The following is a 17,777-nucleotide window of genomic DNA, read 5'->3' on the forward strand; positions in this document are numbered from 1 at the left end:
GAATCCCCTGCCGTTCAGTCCAAGGTGGCTTGCCCCCCCCCCCCCCCCCCCCCCCCAGCTCTAGTCCATTAAAGTGGTTTGAAGTGGATTCAGGCCTGAGCGTAAAGGATGCATCCCAGAGCCCCAGTAACACCGTCATGCCCCCCCCCCCCCCCCCCACCCCCACCCGACACCCCAGACAAGAGATAAGCAGAGATGTGACAGAGCTACAGCAGTAAGTGTTTTATACAGTCCAGACCCACAGTTTTCTGACTCTCACAGTCTCTCAGCTCCACCGCTGCTGCTGTTTAGAAAGAGATCAAGACCCCCTTTCAGAATGGCTAAATGGGAAATGTCAGAAAAGTGGTAAACATTTGCAGTAATCTGTTAAAATGATAGCAGGGAGTATCATCTTGAGGGATAATCCTGTTCTTGGCTCTCAAGAGATGGCAATTTAGCAGCTGCACCGTGATGATGTGCAGAAGATGTCGGGGATGTTAGCCCTGTGCCTTTTTCTTTTTCTTCCCGTGAACACTTGTCCCTCCGTACGATGAACAGTCCCTTTGCTCTTAAAATCAAAAGGCATCCTGCTGCTGGTACACGCTTTATGCTATCCAGCTTGTCCTTTATGTTGTAGACAGCCCAAAGCAGCTCGTTTAGTGATTAAAAGCCAGTTGTACCTCATAAACTGTCTAAAGGGACCCGTCTGTACATGCAGTACGCTGCATCGTGAGGGTGCAGTTAAGGTACTAATGGATCGCCGTGGTTGTGATGGCAGGCAGCGTCATTGGTAATGTCACAGGCAGTTCACACGAAGCCAGCCTGTGCCAAACACACCACCTTTAAACCTTTATGCCTCCGTGTTAAGTAGCACTCAGGGAAACATAAACGTGTGTTTATGCGACTCTCACTTAGCAAACAGTGATTTTGGGAAACCAGAGGCTAGATTTAGTAGTTTCTAAAAGCAGAGCCTGGTATTATTGCACCTTCTGGAATGTCCCCTATAAATCACACACACAAAAAAATATATTTGATTCAAGTGGAGTTTCATTTGATTTTTCTTTCTTTCCAAAGTGGGAAATGTTCTCGCACAGAAGGGAATTGACAAAATTACAACTTTAAAAATTGCAAATTTCAAAGGGAGGCTGTAACTTTTGAATGAAGAAATAACACATTCTTTCTTAAACAAATGAAAAGCTTAATTTGGAAGCAACAAAACAAAACATTCCTGTCTTTAGTACACTCTGGTTTTGCAGCTACAACCTTATTTGGTCTGGTATGACCCATCGGCTCATGGTGGCTAATCTTGGCAAACTTTAGGTAAATATTTCTGTTCGACCACCATCAATCAGTGAATTTACTGACTTCTCTCCACTGTTACGGTGCGTATTTAGGATTACGCCAGAATTTTCACTTGTGGCCACAGTGGCTTCTTCATCATGCTTAGATGCTTACACCTGACTGTAAAGTTAAAGGTGACCCTTTTTTTTTTTTTTCTTTTTTTTTTTTTTACCCTGAGGTTTACCAATCCATAAACATTTTAAGCCACGTTTTCTGCTCTGACACCTGTTTCTCGTCAAATTCCCATTCGTGAGAAAACTATCAGTATCAGACAAAATTCCCTCTTGGTTTTGTTATTTCATTGACTTTTTGACTCTATCTCTTAATGAAAATGAAATGAGCCTAAATTGGTTCCGGTTTCAGGTAAACTATAAATGGTTTAGTTACAATATATACTGGAAAGAAATATGTCATTTGCATCGTAACCTCATGTCTTCGTAGAAAATAAAACACCACAACCTTTGCATTCTCATCCTTCACTCAAATGTATTTCAACATTTGTTACTTTTGGTAGTCAATGACTGGAAAAGAGCAGCATTTAACTGGAGCCATCGAAACCATCGAAATAGCCCCACACCCGCAAAGACCCATTTTACGGCTTCCCGAGTGCTGATTTTACATGATTGGGCTTGTTTGCGTAATCTTGTTTCTCCTTGGTACTTTCCATTTATGACTCCCTCCAGATCCAGCCATGAGTAAGCCACATTCCCTACAACACAGACCATGAGGTGATCGCTGGGCTTTAGTTTTCTGTCTGCCGTTTGTCCCTTCGGTACCTTTTCTCTCAAGGTGACTTACACTGTGTTAACTGCAGTGCAAAGCTGCTGCTGTAAGATGTATGAAGCAGGGAGGTTTATTAAACCGTGGCCTTAAAGGATGTAACAAACTACACATCCACAGAGTTCAGAGATTTTACACTTCTATATGGACTAAAAAACATTTCAAAAAACAGTCATATTCTCTGGTTTATTATCAGGCAGAGTAATCCATCATTACCTGAGCTATGGGGATTCCAGGTCCCACTGTTTTCTTTCCAATTCCTCAGGCCAGACAATTGGAGGTTATGTGGAAAGTGACACTTATATCAGCCGTTTGTAGTTCGCAGTTAGGGGAAGCGGTGTTATGCCTGAAATCCGGCCCGAAGAAAGGTTACATATCACTTTAGTATTGTTGCCAAGAGAGGATAATACACTGAAAAGCTAATTTCACTTGGCGGACCTGTGCAGATGACTGAGAGCTGCCTGTGTCTGTAGAAGAGCAGAGAGATCTATCGTTTCATTATCGATCATCCTAGGGTTGATCGAAATGTTGCAATCCATCTATTCCCTATAAAAGCAGGGAAATGGCTACTTTTTCTGCTGGTGAATGTTTTACTAGAAACACAGGCCATATCCCCGGGCCTCAGGAATATCATAAGAGCATTGACGTGAACCTACAGAGATTCATTAAGACGTGTGCTGTCACCGGCTGCTTTTTGAGGAAGTGTCTTTTTATTCCCAACAAAGCATTTTCCTCCAGCAGTTAAATTTGGCCCACAGTTACAGTACAGGACGGGGACCGTTGCTAAGGACACCAACACATGCGATGTTGTGCTGTTTGACTCTGATTTGTCTTGGCTGATGCATTCCTGAAACATGGCTGTTCCACACCATCGATGAGCCAAAGAAAAACTGAAAATCTCCCCCACTGGCCGATTATTGAATCACCTCAGACTGTGTATGGACACTTAAAATCCAATCAAGTCAAGAGTTATTTATAAAACAAACGAATGTCAGTAACCATACAGTTCCGCACAACGGGATTGGATGATACCTTCGATGAATCAACCTCATTACGGGAAAAAAATAGCATCGTTTTTGAGTCTCAGTAAAGGAAAGGAAAGTAAATCAACGATTCCCTGAGAGGCAAATTATATAAATAATCCGAGCACAGTACACAGACGGTCAACATAGTTAATCCATATGAAGAATCGTATCCAACACAAACCTCCATCTTTGTTTGGTCATTTGTTTACGTTTGGAGATAAGGATGAAAGAGTTCTTCACAGACGCGCTTCAGTGGATATCTGTTCATCTCTGCCTCTTCCATCCAAAGCTAACCACCTACATCTGGCTGTGCCCACATTGACTAAACCCATTCTTCACTTGAGAGCCAATCAAAATTGTGGATTTCTTCAGATGTAGGCAACATAAGAAACCCTTTTTTCCCCAGTTTTAAAAATCTAGTCAAAGAATTTTGTATCTTGATTGAGGTACATTATAAGGCCTCCTTAAAACGTGCTATTAGTGTGAATGTGTAAGAGAACAAGTGGGGACAAGAACAATGCCTCAAAAACATCGGTGTAGCCAGCTCATTTATTTCTTAAAGTTGAAAACTGCCTGATGTCAGTGAACCAGTGTACACCACCTTTTTACCATTGTACTGCGCTGTGATCACAGACACAGGGTTGAAAATCAGTTCAGTCTAGTGCCTCATTAACAGGCCAGTGGGAACGGTTATATCAGCTGTGCATCAGAGGCTAATGTGGCATCTGAGTTACAATGTCTCGACATTGATCCGAAGCTAAAATCGAGCCATTAAGGTTCCATGATTCTATTTTTTTAAAATATTCCAGCATTAACATCAATGGGGCAAACCTACACGTATACTGTGTTCTGTTCTCTTCTGCATGTCTCTGATCTCCAATGCAACCTTTTTTCTTTTTTGGGTGCAGATTGAGAACTACATCAAAGAGAGCATGAAGACAGAGATGGCTCAGCTGCAGCAGACTGCCGTCCACAACCACACAGCAGCCATGTTGGAAATGGGCACCAACCTCCTTTCTCAGACGGCCGAACAGACACGCAAGCTAACTAACGTCGAGACGCAGGTAACGCCTTCGAAAAACACACACACACACAACATGCAGATGTGTCCCATTCAACTCTCTCTTTACGTCTTTCCCATGCACACACACACACACACACACACACACACACACACACACACACACACACACACACACACACACCTACCGAGAGGATCCATCTTAAGCACCATTAACTCAACTATTCCATGTTCAACTGCCCCAAAAAGGTTACAGAGCAGTGGCCAAAGACAATACCGATGCTATATAAATGCCGACCCCTTCTTTGACTCATTTGGCTCAGGTTCCGTCTAGTGTTTGTACGGAGGAGTTTGAGGAGGAGGTGATGGAAAGTTTTAAAGTGAGTGGTGGGTAATTTTAGCTGCAGCACTAAAAAGATAACTGTTTGCAAAGTAAAACAAAGTAAAAACGCTAATCATAGCAGAGATGAATATCTCCTAAGTATTACCATGTGTTGGGTGAACACTTGACAAAATGAAAACAAAGTTGATGGTTTATATTTTTACTCCAGTGTCTAGAAAGCCTTAAATACAGCCTTTTGCGTTTCTTGGTTTCTCTTAAAGGTTTGTTGCACATGTGCATGATATTAGCTAGTGATACTACAACTAATATATAATATATAGAGGCATAACATCATCTACTGTGTATATATATATATATATATATATATATATATATATATATATATATATATATATATATATATATGTGTGTGTGTATTTCTTATCTTGGCAGGTTCTGAATCAGACATCCAGGCTTGAGATCCAGCTGCTGGAAAATTCTCTCTCCACTAACAAGTTGGAGAAAGAGTTAATGGTCCAGACCAATGAGATCAGCAAGCTGCATGACAAGAACAGGTAAACAGACAACACTTGGAGCAAACATAACCCCACACACACACACACACACACACACACACACACACACACACACACACTGGACACAATCCAGACTGCAGCAGAGATAGATTGAAGGAAATAGAGATGATGTATCGACAGTCTGTACTGCTGTTCTCTGCGGGATTGCGTGACCAAAATCAAAGGCTTGCTACCAGCTCTCATATTCTGTCCATTTTCCAAAACAATATTCAGTTGTTTATACAACAGCATAATAATCCATGTTGGACCACTGTGCAGTTGTTGCAAAATCAGGATATGAAAATGTTTTGGTCTCCAAATCTAGTCCTTTTACAGTGATTGGTGCTGTGGGATTGTCTTAGATGATGTAATGTTTAAAAGGGTTCGGTCCACGTCTCCCGTTGCAGTGTCCATAGAGACTCCATGCAATCACTTTGGAAAAAAGTGAACACCATTTGAAAGCGCAGTCTCCAGTGGTTCTGACTTTTTCTATAGTTATTCTCGAGGCTTACATAGAAAGATTTCTGAGGGCAATTCCCCTAAACCTCAGCAATTATGACATTATTCCATCTTGTACGTGTCGTCTGTACTCTTTCCTTTACCAAATCTATAATAGAGGGAAACGTGATCAGTTAATGAATTTGATGTCAGCCTATATCATCTTTCAGACATCTGATTGTACAGCGGTAATTCACACGTACGGAAAGGGCTTACTTATTTACCTATGAGGCGTGTGTTTATATTGTGTGGGGAACACATAGCAACCAAACCTACAGACATCCTTATTTGTAGTTATGCACACTTCTTGTATTTGTAATCCCATATCGCTCTCCGGGAAATAACATACCAGTGTCCATGACAAAGTAACAACAGGAAGTAGAAATGTCAAAAGTGGAAGAATTTCACAAATTCAGCTTTATTCTGCTGACCCCAATTTATAATGCTGTAAAAGTGAGAGAAAAAAGGAAGAGATACACGTTACATAATCAGTAAGTCACTGGTATTATCATAATAAAAACTGCAAAACATTATTCAATCCATTTAAATCTGTAAAAACAAACCTGATTCCAGTGGATTTGGATGCCCTAAAGGACCTTAATAATTAGCAACTTTTCCGTCTTCTGTAAAAAACTCGTCTTCCTTTTGTCCTTTCCCTCAGCCTGCTGGAGCAGAAGATGTTAGAAATGGAAACGCGACACCACGAGGAGCTGGAGTCGCTGAAGCAGGAGAAGGGGAGTCTCCACACCCTGGTGGGGAGGCAGAGTGGGGTTATCGGGGAGCTAGAGGCCCAGCTGAGCCGGGCCTCGGGGAACAGCACGGCCCTGCAGAGACAGCAGCAAGAGATGATGGACACCGTCCACAACCTGCTCAGCCTCTGCTCCAAAGATGGAGGTAGGTGAACTGGAGTCAGAGTCTCAAAAGCTGAGATGTTTGGAGCTTTTACAGCAATTGTAAATATGCTCTTAAGGCACATCCTGGTACTTTTATTCACAGGCCTTTAAAGCCATTTCTCACCAGTGTAATGCAAAAATGCACTGCGGGAATACAACAATTCACAAAACATGATTCTGCGATCATTCTTGTTTTGTCTGGCTCAGGTTAAACCCTCAAAACTAAAATAAATGAACAAATACATTTAGAAAATGAATGCCAAAGAACTTTCTTTTGTTCTCCAGTCTGATGGATTTTCAGTTGAAAATGTTGCCAAATTGTTGGAACGTTACATTCTCCGCTTTCAACTACCTGATCGATACTGCACATGTTCATCTCTCAACAGAGCGAGAGGGCTCACTTGTTCGCTACTTCCATCATCGATTTTTTTCCTGAGCTGATGATGGAAGTAGCTAACGAGTGAGCCATCTCGCTTATTTACTCATCTTTGTTGAGAGTTACGCATGTGCAGCACCGTTCGGGCAGGATATATAGATCAGGTAGCGAGTGACACGTGTTGTTGTTCCTGCGTATGTGCTTGGTGTGAAACGGATTTTAGTTTTGTTTCATTTTGAAACCCTGAAGCAAAATCAAGGACATCCACCGTGCACTGGCTGGCTTGGTTCAACCATTGAAGAAATCTGTGTTTCAGTGGAGGAGAGTGTTCTTCAGTCATCCGTTAATTAGTTATGAGTGATCCAAATTGTAGCGATTGTTTACCCTTCATATTATATATTATAGAGCAAGGCAACAAATGATTAGTTCTGTGCTATAATAAAATAATATAGCTTCCTTACATGCATTTCTGGTAACGGCCACTGAGGGGTTCAGTGAGCCCCCCTGAACCAATGCAAACTAGCGATGACCATGACCTAAAAATATGCCTAGCCACCCTTGCCAGACCACAATGTGCAAAGCAAAATTTGGGGATCGGCTGTTCCAGGCTTAAACTACGAGGCAGCACTCGACTTGCTTTGCATTACTTGCTTCCTCTGGTAAAATGTTAGAGCTACAACATCTTCGAGTTTACAATCCTCATGAAATTGTGATGACAACCAGTTCTATAAACTTCACCCCATACCGAGAGACACAGGGATGCACTGGCTATTAAAGCCTGCATCATTGAGAGCAGCATGAAGAAAGAAACACGGTTCTTATTGTAACCCGGTGTGCTCCTGTTAAAGAGGCTTGGTGCCTCTCATAAACCAGCGTGGTGCTCTCCTTCTTTTTTGTTGTTGCAAATATCACTTTTCACGCTTAACTTGATAAAGTATTTGCACACACAGCTTCACGGAAACGTTAAGCATGACTGGTTATGAAGTAATAGGCTTATTTTATTCCTCAGAGTCTCTCGCTTCTGTTGAATAAGAACCCAGGGATTTCCCTTTTGGCCCAACGTTTGACCCGACAGCAACGCAGACCCCTCTAGTTCGGTCAAACGCGGTGAACTCCTTTACTCCTTTGTCAGGCATTTAAACGCCGAACCCACTTGATCCTAACAGTGGCTTTAAATCCCATCGGTCACAGGAGATTTGACATGAATATCTTTGTCGGGGGGGGGGGGGGGGGGGGGGGGTCAGATGCGACTTCATTTCCATTTGCGGATTTCCGGCAGAGACGCCTCGAGACCCCACTGTGCTCCTTGAGGTTTCCCAACAGACAGGAAACGACAAGGATATGAAGGGATGTAAGGGTCACGAGTGGATAACCAGTGCACATGATAACACATGCTTCTTATTTATCACGCCGCTCCCTTTTGTAATTTTAATGTTCCATACGAAAAAAAGGTCACGGGTGGCCTCTGCTGGCTCTCCATCTGTTTAGTCTGGATTTGTGTATGTTGCATTTAATTACCGGAGGTCTTTTGAGACCACTTTTGCCTGACTGGTCATTATGTATCATCTCCATGTTCAAGTGTGTCCACATGCAACACTTCTGGCTCTCTTCTTTTTACTGGCTTTGTAATCTGCCAAGTTTGATTAAATTCTCTGAATTTTATGCTTTTCTAGCCTTTGTTTTGACACCGCTCCTGCCATTTCCAGTGTCAGCGGGGTCAGGAGGAGCGGGGGCACCACAGCCGGGTCCCGCTGTCCGTGATTGGTGGCTGTCTTAATGAGAAGCGATAGAAATGGAACGTGGCCGCCGCCGCTCTGTGGTTGGTCCTTTCCTCTTCCATGAAGGCTGAGGCGGGCGCGCGGGGGGTCAGAGGTCTCCGCTTTCTTCACCCCAGCCTGAATAAGTCAAACTGTAATAGCTCCCGGGGGACGCCCCGTCCAAAGGAGGCGAAGGAGTAGGTAGACCTCACCGATCATGTGACGCACTGCCCCTTGTTTTTCCGACAAACACAGAAGCAGCAAAGCTCTCTCTTCTTGTTTTTCCACGTTTGGGGGAGGGCTTTTCTTTGTTTGAGAAATGGATTAGTGTTTTCATTTGAGGAAAGGGTTAGCATGTGATGCCACGGAGTGGCGTCTGCTTGCGTTAGTCGCTGTTTTGAAAACTGAGCCCGAGCATTTCCTCTAAAAGCATGGACTCAAATCATCTTTGACTTTGCTTTGGGGAAGATTACGAATACTTAGAAAAGGGAGTTTTAACACTAAATCTCCATGACCTTTCTTCCCCCCCCCGGCTGTCCGTGTACAGCTTTTCCTAAAAGCAAGGCTTCCAGTGCAAACTGAGAGCCGGGCGGACGTGTTTGATGTGGCCAGATGCAACAGCGCAGCTCTTGTTTAGGTTGTAATCATTACCCAAACCTCATTAGGGTGCAATGAGCCACGTACTGTTATTAACGGTAATCGACATCAGCTTTGGAACACTCGTTCATAAATTTCTGGCTGCTAAATATGATTTTGTTTTACAGTGTTCTATTATCCCACTTAATGAACGCCATTCATCATTTTTACAGCTGCTTACTCAGTAGGAGTCAAACAAAGTGGAATTATTTTAGGGCTCCACTCAAAAAAAGCCTTTTAAAAAATAATTAAAAAGAAAACATGTGGGTTGAAATGCCTCAACAAGACAGTACGGTAAACCACTTCATTAGACATCCCTTTACAAACCAGACCAAATGTTCGACTGCTGCACATGATTATCTTTATGCTTCAGCGACCAGCAGAATGAGTCGACACTTATTGTTGCAAAGACCCTGTAAAGCGAGCAGTTATTGCGAGTCACCTCGGTGACCTTCCTAAAACCTTTATTTTCGCAGAGGGAGCTAGACTGTTTTATTATATGTTGTCGTTTGCACACGTCTGTTAAAACCCTTAAATGGAAGCAATGTGTTTTAGAGCCGTGTAATAAGGCGGTAGATAGCAATCCCAGTCATCACAGTTGGTAAGTTCATTGATTGCCTGGTATTTTAGGTCAAAATGAATTGATACTGTAAGGCAGAGTGATAAAACATAAACAGGAGGTCTTTCACATGGAAGAGCTCAACTAAACTCTACTCACTGGTAAACTTACTAAGTGAACTTTGGAAGTTAGTATGTTATTTAGTTATAGGAAGTATGATTTCTATTATTAAACAAACTTGACTCTCATGACTCTTACACACAACAACCATAATCCTCTTCACATGCTAAACAAGGACTACACATCATTGTTGACAAGTGCACTGTGGGAATGAACTGGTGTTATTTCATAGTGCTTTGCACCCTTCACATATGAATACACCAGAGAAAATCCGTTGGATCTCGGAATGGGATCACTTAAACTCTCAGCGGCATTTAGAGACTGATTATAGTCACATGGGAGCAGTGATGTCTACGGCAGTCCATTTAGCTCCATTACTCGCTCTCTTCAGCACGAGTGTTTGGGCTCATTTGGCAAGGGTACTGATTTATGCAAACACCCGAGCCCTGCCGGTCTTTTCACATGAACCCCCTACTGCATACGAGTCCCCGCTGAACCACAAAATATTTTTCTGTAAATAAATATCGGGACATTAATAATATTTGCAGAGCTGGGCACCACGCTGTTTCAAGGGAGCCGCTCCGACACTTGAGCGGCTCGTCCCTCGGTGGACAGTCTTCTTCCACCGAGGGAGATCTCAGAGGCGATTGTGAAATGATTGTCCACACTGTTGCGGATCGAAGGCCAGAGAGCTCCCCTCTGTCAATGATCTCTCCCCCCCCCCCCCCCCCCCCCCAGCCTCTAAAATGTGCCCCTGCTGTCTGCCGGCTTGGGGTAAATTACCGCCTGACAGGGCGGGTCTTTGTTGTATTAGAGTCCGGGGCGTGAGGGCCCACTCTGTCAACCTGTCACAGCAGGAGATTCTTGTCGCCGACACTCAATACTTTGTCAAAATGCTCGGATGGAGCACCAAAATAAACGCCCTGCTTCCACCGGGATGTTCCGCGCTCAGGAAGGGGGGGGGGCATCAAAGTGGAGGCTGAGGTTCGCTGACACTTTTCACTTTTCCCTGACATCTTCTTTTCCCCAACTCTTCCAACAATAAAAACAATGGTGTGAAAATTGTTATGATCGCTTCATATGGGAGGAGAAAGGGAGGAAGAAAGAGGAGGGAGAGATGGAGAGAAAAAAAGAAAAATCGGAAGGAATTCCCATCAATATAACAAGGGCTTGCAAGGTAAATACAAACCACTTGTTATAACAGGAACTTGAAATTTATAGCTTGTAGTATTTTGTCCTTAGCCCCTTGCTTGGTTTCAAAATAGTGCCGGCGTAATTATCTACAGATGGAAATGGATGCAGCTGGTCCCGTCAAAAGACCGAGGCCTTCCTCTCGGAGCGGGGGATCATCCAGTCAACGAACTGCTTCTCTCTTGCTAATAACTTAGTCGCCCTCAGATTGTATCTGTCCGTTACAAGATACTCGCAGTGAGACCTCACCGAGCTTCTGCCTCAGACTCCTTTTATGTTTTCTCCTCTGAGATGTACGTATCTGAGATAAGATCAATTGACCCGATGTTCGCAATTTGTGACTTCACAAAACATTATCGCACTATGATTCCCATGCTTGTCCGACACACAAGGTAACATGAAGGGTAACAGATCCCTTGATTTATCACAAAATGTTTTCACACCTGAGCTTTGGCATCCTGTCAGTCTAAAACCGCTCGTCTCGCGTTTCTGACAGACAGCTGGCATATGTGGCAACAAAATGTCTCGTGTCAGAGTGGTGTTGATCTTCTCACCTTACGCTCAGCAAGAAAGTCAATAAGCATTTTTCCCCAAAATGTCAAACTGTTCCTTTGAAGTAACGGCCATAGAGTCTCAGCAGTAAAGATCATGGCACTCAAACTCAAAAGCAATACCCAGTTACCCAACAGACGCAAGTAGATTTGCTAGTGCTTGATATTTATTTGCAGAACTTGAGATAGGTTTAACACTGTTTCCATTGTTACTTTACTACCCGCAGTTGTGCCTAATAGCACAAAGGTCGCGGACGAGGAGAAGAAGTTCCGCGACTGCGCCGACCTCCACCAGGCCGGCTTCCATAAGAGCGGAGTCTACACCATCCAGATCAACCCTCAGGAGACCAAAAAGGTGGGAAGCCATAATATCTGACAATAACTACACTGTAATGTGAAAATATCTGCCTCTTCATCACTTCTAGGTCGCTCGTTCACAGTGGGTTTACAGGGAATCCTGAAAGCTGAAAATACACTTGGCAGCTTTGTGAGCGCAGGAGTTTATCTGGGGGGGGGTGAGGTGTGAAACTGGACACTGAGCTGATCACGATGGTGACAATCGTGGATGTGTGTTCTCAACCTCTACACTGTACTTACATAAGCTTGATTGATGGGAGTGATGATTTAATAAGGTATGAGGTCGGCACAAGGTTTTTGTGTGTGTGGATTTCTGTCTCTCAAAGTCAAGATTGGTGCTGCTGGGCTACTCGCAGAAATTAGAAATCTACTCCTCTGCATGGGCTCGTGAGAATGGGAGCCGGGATCGATATTCAGGGAAAGCTTTACCGCCACTTGCCCACCTCAAGACCTAGTAAAAGACTTGCGAGTGGACTTGTGTCTGCCGTATCAGAGTGGTCAAGAACCACCTGTAAAGAAATACAATGGGTATTGAGAGAGTTGCAGACTTCTCTGCAAAATCGACTGAAAAGCGTTTAATTCTGAACCAACTTTCATGCAATTTGGTTTGTTACAAACATGAGAAATTGAACATGATACTATGCCGATACGATATGTGGCAACACACAGCAGCGACCAAACGTTAACGCACATCCGGCCTTGCGCCCGTTTGAAGCATCCAAGCTTCAAACCTCTGGGTGGAAATTCCCGTCCGCAGCTAACTTTCACTGTCCGAGTGGAAGCTAGTTAGTCGAGTCTTCACGCTCGACGTTCGTTCATGTTAATTCAACACCTGCCGAGTCATCGGCAGCTCCCACACTCACAGCTTTGTGTTCGTCCCATATTATATTTTTCCAAGTAAGTTTGTGCATGAACACCATGAATGATGAGCTCGTCTTGGGGAAAACGACTCTGTCAAGGGCACTTCCTTAATTATACCCAGGCCGTGTTCATGTGTGTTCAGCTGTGTGGGCTGGCTGAGGTGAGAGACCTTCTCCACTCCACCCTGGGGTCTCCTCAAAACAAAGAGCGACGCTGCAGACAGAGCACCAGCCCTGCGTTATCAGCTTACACACAACCGGGTCCAAGGTTAAGGGCCACATTACACCAAGGACCTCCACTTTGATCCTGCAGAAACGAGGCCGCCTGTTGAGGAACATCTCCGGGGAGTCGGTATGGGATAAGGAGACGCTGATTAAGTTTGAGGAGGACCCAGATACGTCGCATTCCCAAAGATGATTCATCATGAAAGCTGGGAAAAAGGAGTGTCTGAAACCAAATGATTGTCCAAGTGACCCTTCATTGTTTGTTAATGCCGCTGAGTCACGTTGAATGTCGAATTCATCAGCTTGTTAGATCAATTTCACACAGAGACCTATGAGTGCTGTCATTGTTCCATTACCTTCATCCATGGGTTTTTCCCACCCCTCCTTTGCTTGCTCTCTTTTCAATTGTGTAGGTGTATTGCAACATGGAAACAGCCGGCGGTGGATGGACGCTCATCCAGCGCAGAGAGGACGGCACTGTGGACTTCCAGAGAACGTGGAAGGAGTACAAGATGGTGAGACGAGACAAAAACACACATACACACTCGTCTGGCATGCAGACACTCATCCATATCTATTCAAATCAAGATAACGGTGGTCCTTTTAAACACGAGACAGTAAGTCAACACACAGACAGAAAATGAAGATAAAACACTCAAATATCAGTTACGAAACTGTACGATGAGCAAAACATCCTGTTTCAAAAATACACCACGGATTATGACAAATGGCGGACGCTTTTTTGGCCTCGATTGAACATGCTGAAAGCTAAGAGGCAGGATCCGCCAATCCAGATGTCATTCCTCCCCCGTTGTACTAGCAATACTGTCTAGGGTGTCTGAGACTTTCTCCGCTCCTTAGCCGAGGCTTCAGTGACATGCTGTTATTCTTCCTCTTCTTCCAACAGGAAATTATTACCTAAATCTGCAAACAACACATTTGTTTAGTCTCCGAAGCGCTGTGCCAGGTGTGTCATCTGTTTGCCATCAGGGAGCAATCTATGCGTATTTGCGTTAAAGGTGTTAACATTTCAGAGCCGAAGTTGCGTTTTTCGGCGGGGAATTGGATTTATTATTGCTGGCAGTTGCATTGCTTGTGTTTGCTGCGGAAGTCACCTGTGTATGCCTTCCACCAGCTGTGAGTTTGTTGTCAAATGGACTGTGTTCATTCTGTCCCCTGTAGTCTGCTTTGTGTTTCCCGTTTTAATTATTTCCCCTGTCTCCGCTGCTCTTGATGTACAAACCTCCAGTCAATGGGAAAGGATTTCTAAGTTTGTGGGACATTATAACCAGAGAAAATCCCAAGTTAGATTGAATAAAAGCACTGAACACTTGTGAAAGGTTTGAATGGTGAAAAAAGAAACAATAAGACAAATACAAATAAAGACAATAACTATATGTGAAGCCTGAAAAGAAAGAACCAACTAGACAAGTGCAGCATGTCTTCCTCTCCCCTTCCAAACAAAGATGTATTGAATCTCACAGTCAAGATGGCAGTAAAAAAAAGCCAAGCTTTTCTTTGGATGTCTGTGTTTGAGCCACGACAAAGGGCCAAATGTGTCCTGCAACAGACTAGGAACTAGATAACCGGAAATGCCTTTTGCTACTGCAGCGGTTGTTGTTCACGACCTAATAGGAGTGAGGAGTCGGCAGTCAATGACGGCATAAAATAGTCAATAAAATAGTTTTTTCAGACCTGTTTTGAATCACCGCAACCGTGAGAGGTCACACACACACGACTGGCCGCATGATCTCCCCACAGGCCAGCGGAGGTAATGAGACAGACGTGGAAACCCCCCCCCCCCCCCCCCAAGCTTTGAACAGGTGTCATAGAGAACAGGGTGTGCATTGGGCACACTCATGGACCCTTGGCCGACATTAACAGTGCTGATCTAATAGCTTAGCGTTTTACTGGTGGTCTCCTTGAAAACTCCGGAGGTGATCGACGGTGCTTGATTGTGTTAGTCGTTTTCTCATTCTTCGTCTCCAGAGGCTTGTGCTCACAGATTTAATATTTAATGTGCTTTGAGGATTTGTAAATCTTTCTGTAACCGCTGACGTGTTGTTTCTTTGTGGGACCACGGAGAGACTTTTTGGCAACGGGGATGTAGTGCAGTGATGTGAGTGTTTACAATCACATTGCCAGGAGACCGCACATCACAAGGGGACCTCGCAAATTATATTCACAACTCACTCTTCCATCTTATCAGCATGTGAAAATGATGCTTGTAGAGCGATGCTTTCCAGCCTCTACAAGCACCTCAGGGGATACTTGTGCAGTTTCCAGGGGGTAAGAGGGAAGCTCATGTAGTTAACTGGTAAATCTGCAGTGAGCAGTGAGCTGACCGTCAGCCTGAGTCACTTGTAACACATTAACATCGCACGTTGCTAGCAAGTTGTTGGAAACTGAAGCAGGAATGGTTAACACTCAGAACTTGACATTTGGTCCAACTACATTCGTGCAATGTAGCCCTTCTACAAAACAATCAATTGCAAGTGTAGGGATGACGACAGGACGTAGATATATCATGTATAGTTTTTTTTAGAACGCTTGCATAATTGCAATGTGAAACCAAAACTAACTGCATCAAATGAATACGCAAACCGTGGTTCGGACTCTCATGTGTGAAAAGGCTAATCTGTCAACAGATATCTGCATGTGAATCTGTAGACAAAGGGGAAAAGATTTTGGTATCGGAAGCATTCGGCTTTCTGTTTGTCTTCTGTGTAGTAATGACTGTTCATGTTTGAGCCGGCTTTGGCAGGTTAAAAAGAGAGATTGATAATCGGAGGACAAAGTCTTGTCCCAGATATGTCAGACCAACAGCCAATGGGTTCCAAGATTGCGAAAAAGCCCAACATGTACAAGCTGTTTATATAGTTAGCTTAAAGTATGAATAAACACTTGAAATAATATATATGTAGAATATGTTTAAAGTAATAAATAAACTGTTGAAATAGTACGTTAAATGTAATGGATTCTGCCACTCCTAAGTAGTGTGAATGCAAATTTGACCAAAGCAACATAAACATTGACTGTTCAGATATATTGTATTGTTTTAAAGGATTGGACTCTCTCAGTAGTTCTAGTTCATCTTTGCATGTACAACAGTTCCTGACATTTACAGTGCTCAGTGTTTACAACTACTCTCCTCCCTGACAAAGTGCTTTCAGCAAGTGTAACCGAAATACAAACTAAGAGCTCAGTCCAACGATGTGACGAAGCATCTCCTCATCTCCTCTGAGCTGAGTGATTTCGATCAGGATCGCGAAGAACCGGAACCACATAAAGGAAAAACCACGGAGCTCGACGGAGCTCCAAACCTTTTAATGCGGCCAGGGTTTCTTGAAACATATTCCGCACTCACAGCAGGTGGCATTGGATCGAGCTGGAAGGGAACATCTCATCAGGAGTGAGATCAATTCAAAGAGTGGCGGAGAGAGAGAGAAGGGAGAGAAAGCAGTAATGGGCCCCAGTCACTTTCTCTTCCACCCACTCGGCAGGACATGCCTAAGGCTAGAGGAATGCCCCATATTTACTTTCCCTCCTTCCCATTCCTCATCACCACACACGCTCAGAACAAACACAGACTTCTCCCTGACTTTGCCCCCCCCCCCCCCCCCCTTCTTTCCCGATCTTTAATGGAGCGGCGGTTCAGACTGTCCTGTCAGAGCTGTAATGTCATCCCGCTTCACAATATTTCCCTCTGCAATCCACTGCTCTTGCCGCTGTCAGAAGCACTTTGCCTGTGACCGGGAGCCACTCTGATCAAATGCAAACTTTTTGCAGTTGTTTGAAGGAGTGTCACGTGCATGCAGTATATATTTTGGGAAAGAAGTCTTAAAGTAATAATGAGTTTAGCATGTGTGTGACTCGAGAGGAAGACAGGAATGGGAAAAAAGGTGTGTGTCTATTTCAGCTGGTACCAATTTAGACTTTTATAGGTAGGTAAGTCTATCCACGTGGAGGACCAAGCCAAGGCAAGCTTAAGAAACCTGCATATGAATATGAATATACAATGTGAGTAATGTGTGCGGCTTATTCACTGAGATCTGGAGGAACGGAAAAGAATGCTGGGAAGCTATGAGTAAAAAAAAAAAAAATGCAGCATAGAAACATTTTTGCTGGTGGATACATTATTTATTATCAGATTGATAAAGTATAAATCAATGAATCCATTCCACAATCCTCTAGTGATGAGATGTTATCATTCTAAGAAAATACTGGAGATAGCAGTGAATGATATCTAGTCCATGATTTACAAAAAGGGATTTTCCGCACTATTCCCGCACCGATTGTTGTGTTCCTCTTCCTTTCATTCCAGGGTTTCGGCAGCTTGCCTGCAGAGCACTGGTTGGGGAACGAGTATGTTTACCAGTTGACCAGCCAGAGGCAGTACGCCCTCCGTGTAGAACTGACCGACTGGGACGGACACCAGGCCTTCTCGCTATATGACCGCTTCCAGATCGGCGGTGAGAAACAAAACTACAGGTAAGACGGCTGATATGAAGCTACTGGTCGACATGGACGGGGATAATGTTTTTTTATTTCTTCAGGCCAAGGAACACACTCTGACAGCGAGATGTGTCCCTCCTCATTACAGCTTTTTTTACATCCTCGGGTTTGAACTTTTATCTGCATCACATGTTAAAATGATACAGACTTCAGGCTGAAATTTGAATAAATGAATTAATCCTCAAATAACCTGTCG

At 43.8% G+C, this 17,777-nt stretch overlaps 1 protein-coding gene across 1 annotated transcript in view; it reads left to right on the plus strand.

The window, feature by feature from the left end:
• Window positions 1-17,777, plus strand: part of angpt1 (angiopoietin 1) — a 51,503-nt gene that overhangs the window by 17,840 nt on the left and 15,886 nt on the right. The window contains exons 2-7 of the mRNA XM_076106051.1: window positions 4,034-4,189; window positions 4,922-5,043; window positions 6,203-6,435; window positions 11,852-11,979; window positions 13,480-13,581; window positions 17,391-17,557. Coding sequence (XP_075962166.1) covers window positions 4,034-4,189; window positions 4,922-5,043; window positions 6,203-6,435; window positions 11,852-11,979; window positions 13,480-13,581; window positions 17,391-17,557 — 908 coding nt within the window. The remainder of the gene's footprint in view (window positions 1-4,033; window positions 4,190-4,921; window positions 5,044-6,202; window positions 6,436-11,851; window positions 11,980-13,479; window positions 13,582-17,390; window positions 17,558-17,777) is intronic.

The sequence above is a fragment of the Anarhichas minor genome, unplaced genomic scaffold (assembly GCF_050575085.1).
Source record: "Anarhichas minor isolate MPS153535 unplaced genomic scaffold, ASM5057508v1 ptg000033l, whole genome shotgun sequence".
Lineage (NCBI taxonomy): Eukaryota > Metazoa > Chordata > Actinopteri > Perciformes > Anarhichadidae > Anarhichas > Anarhichas minor.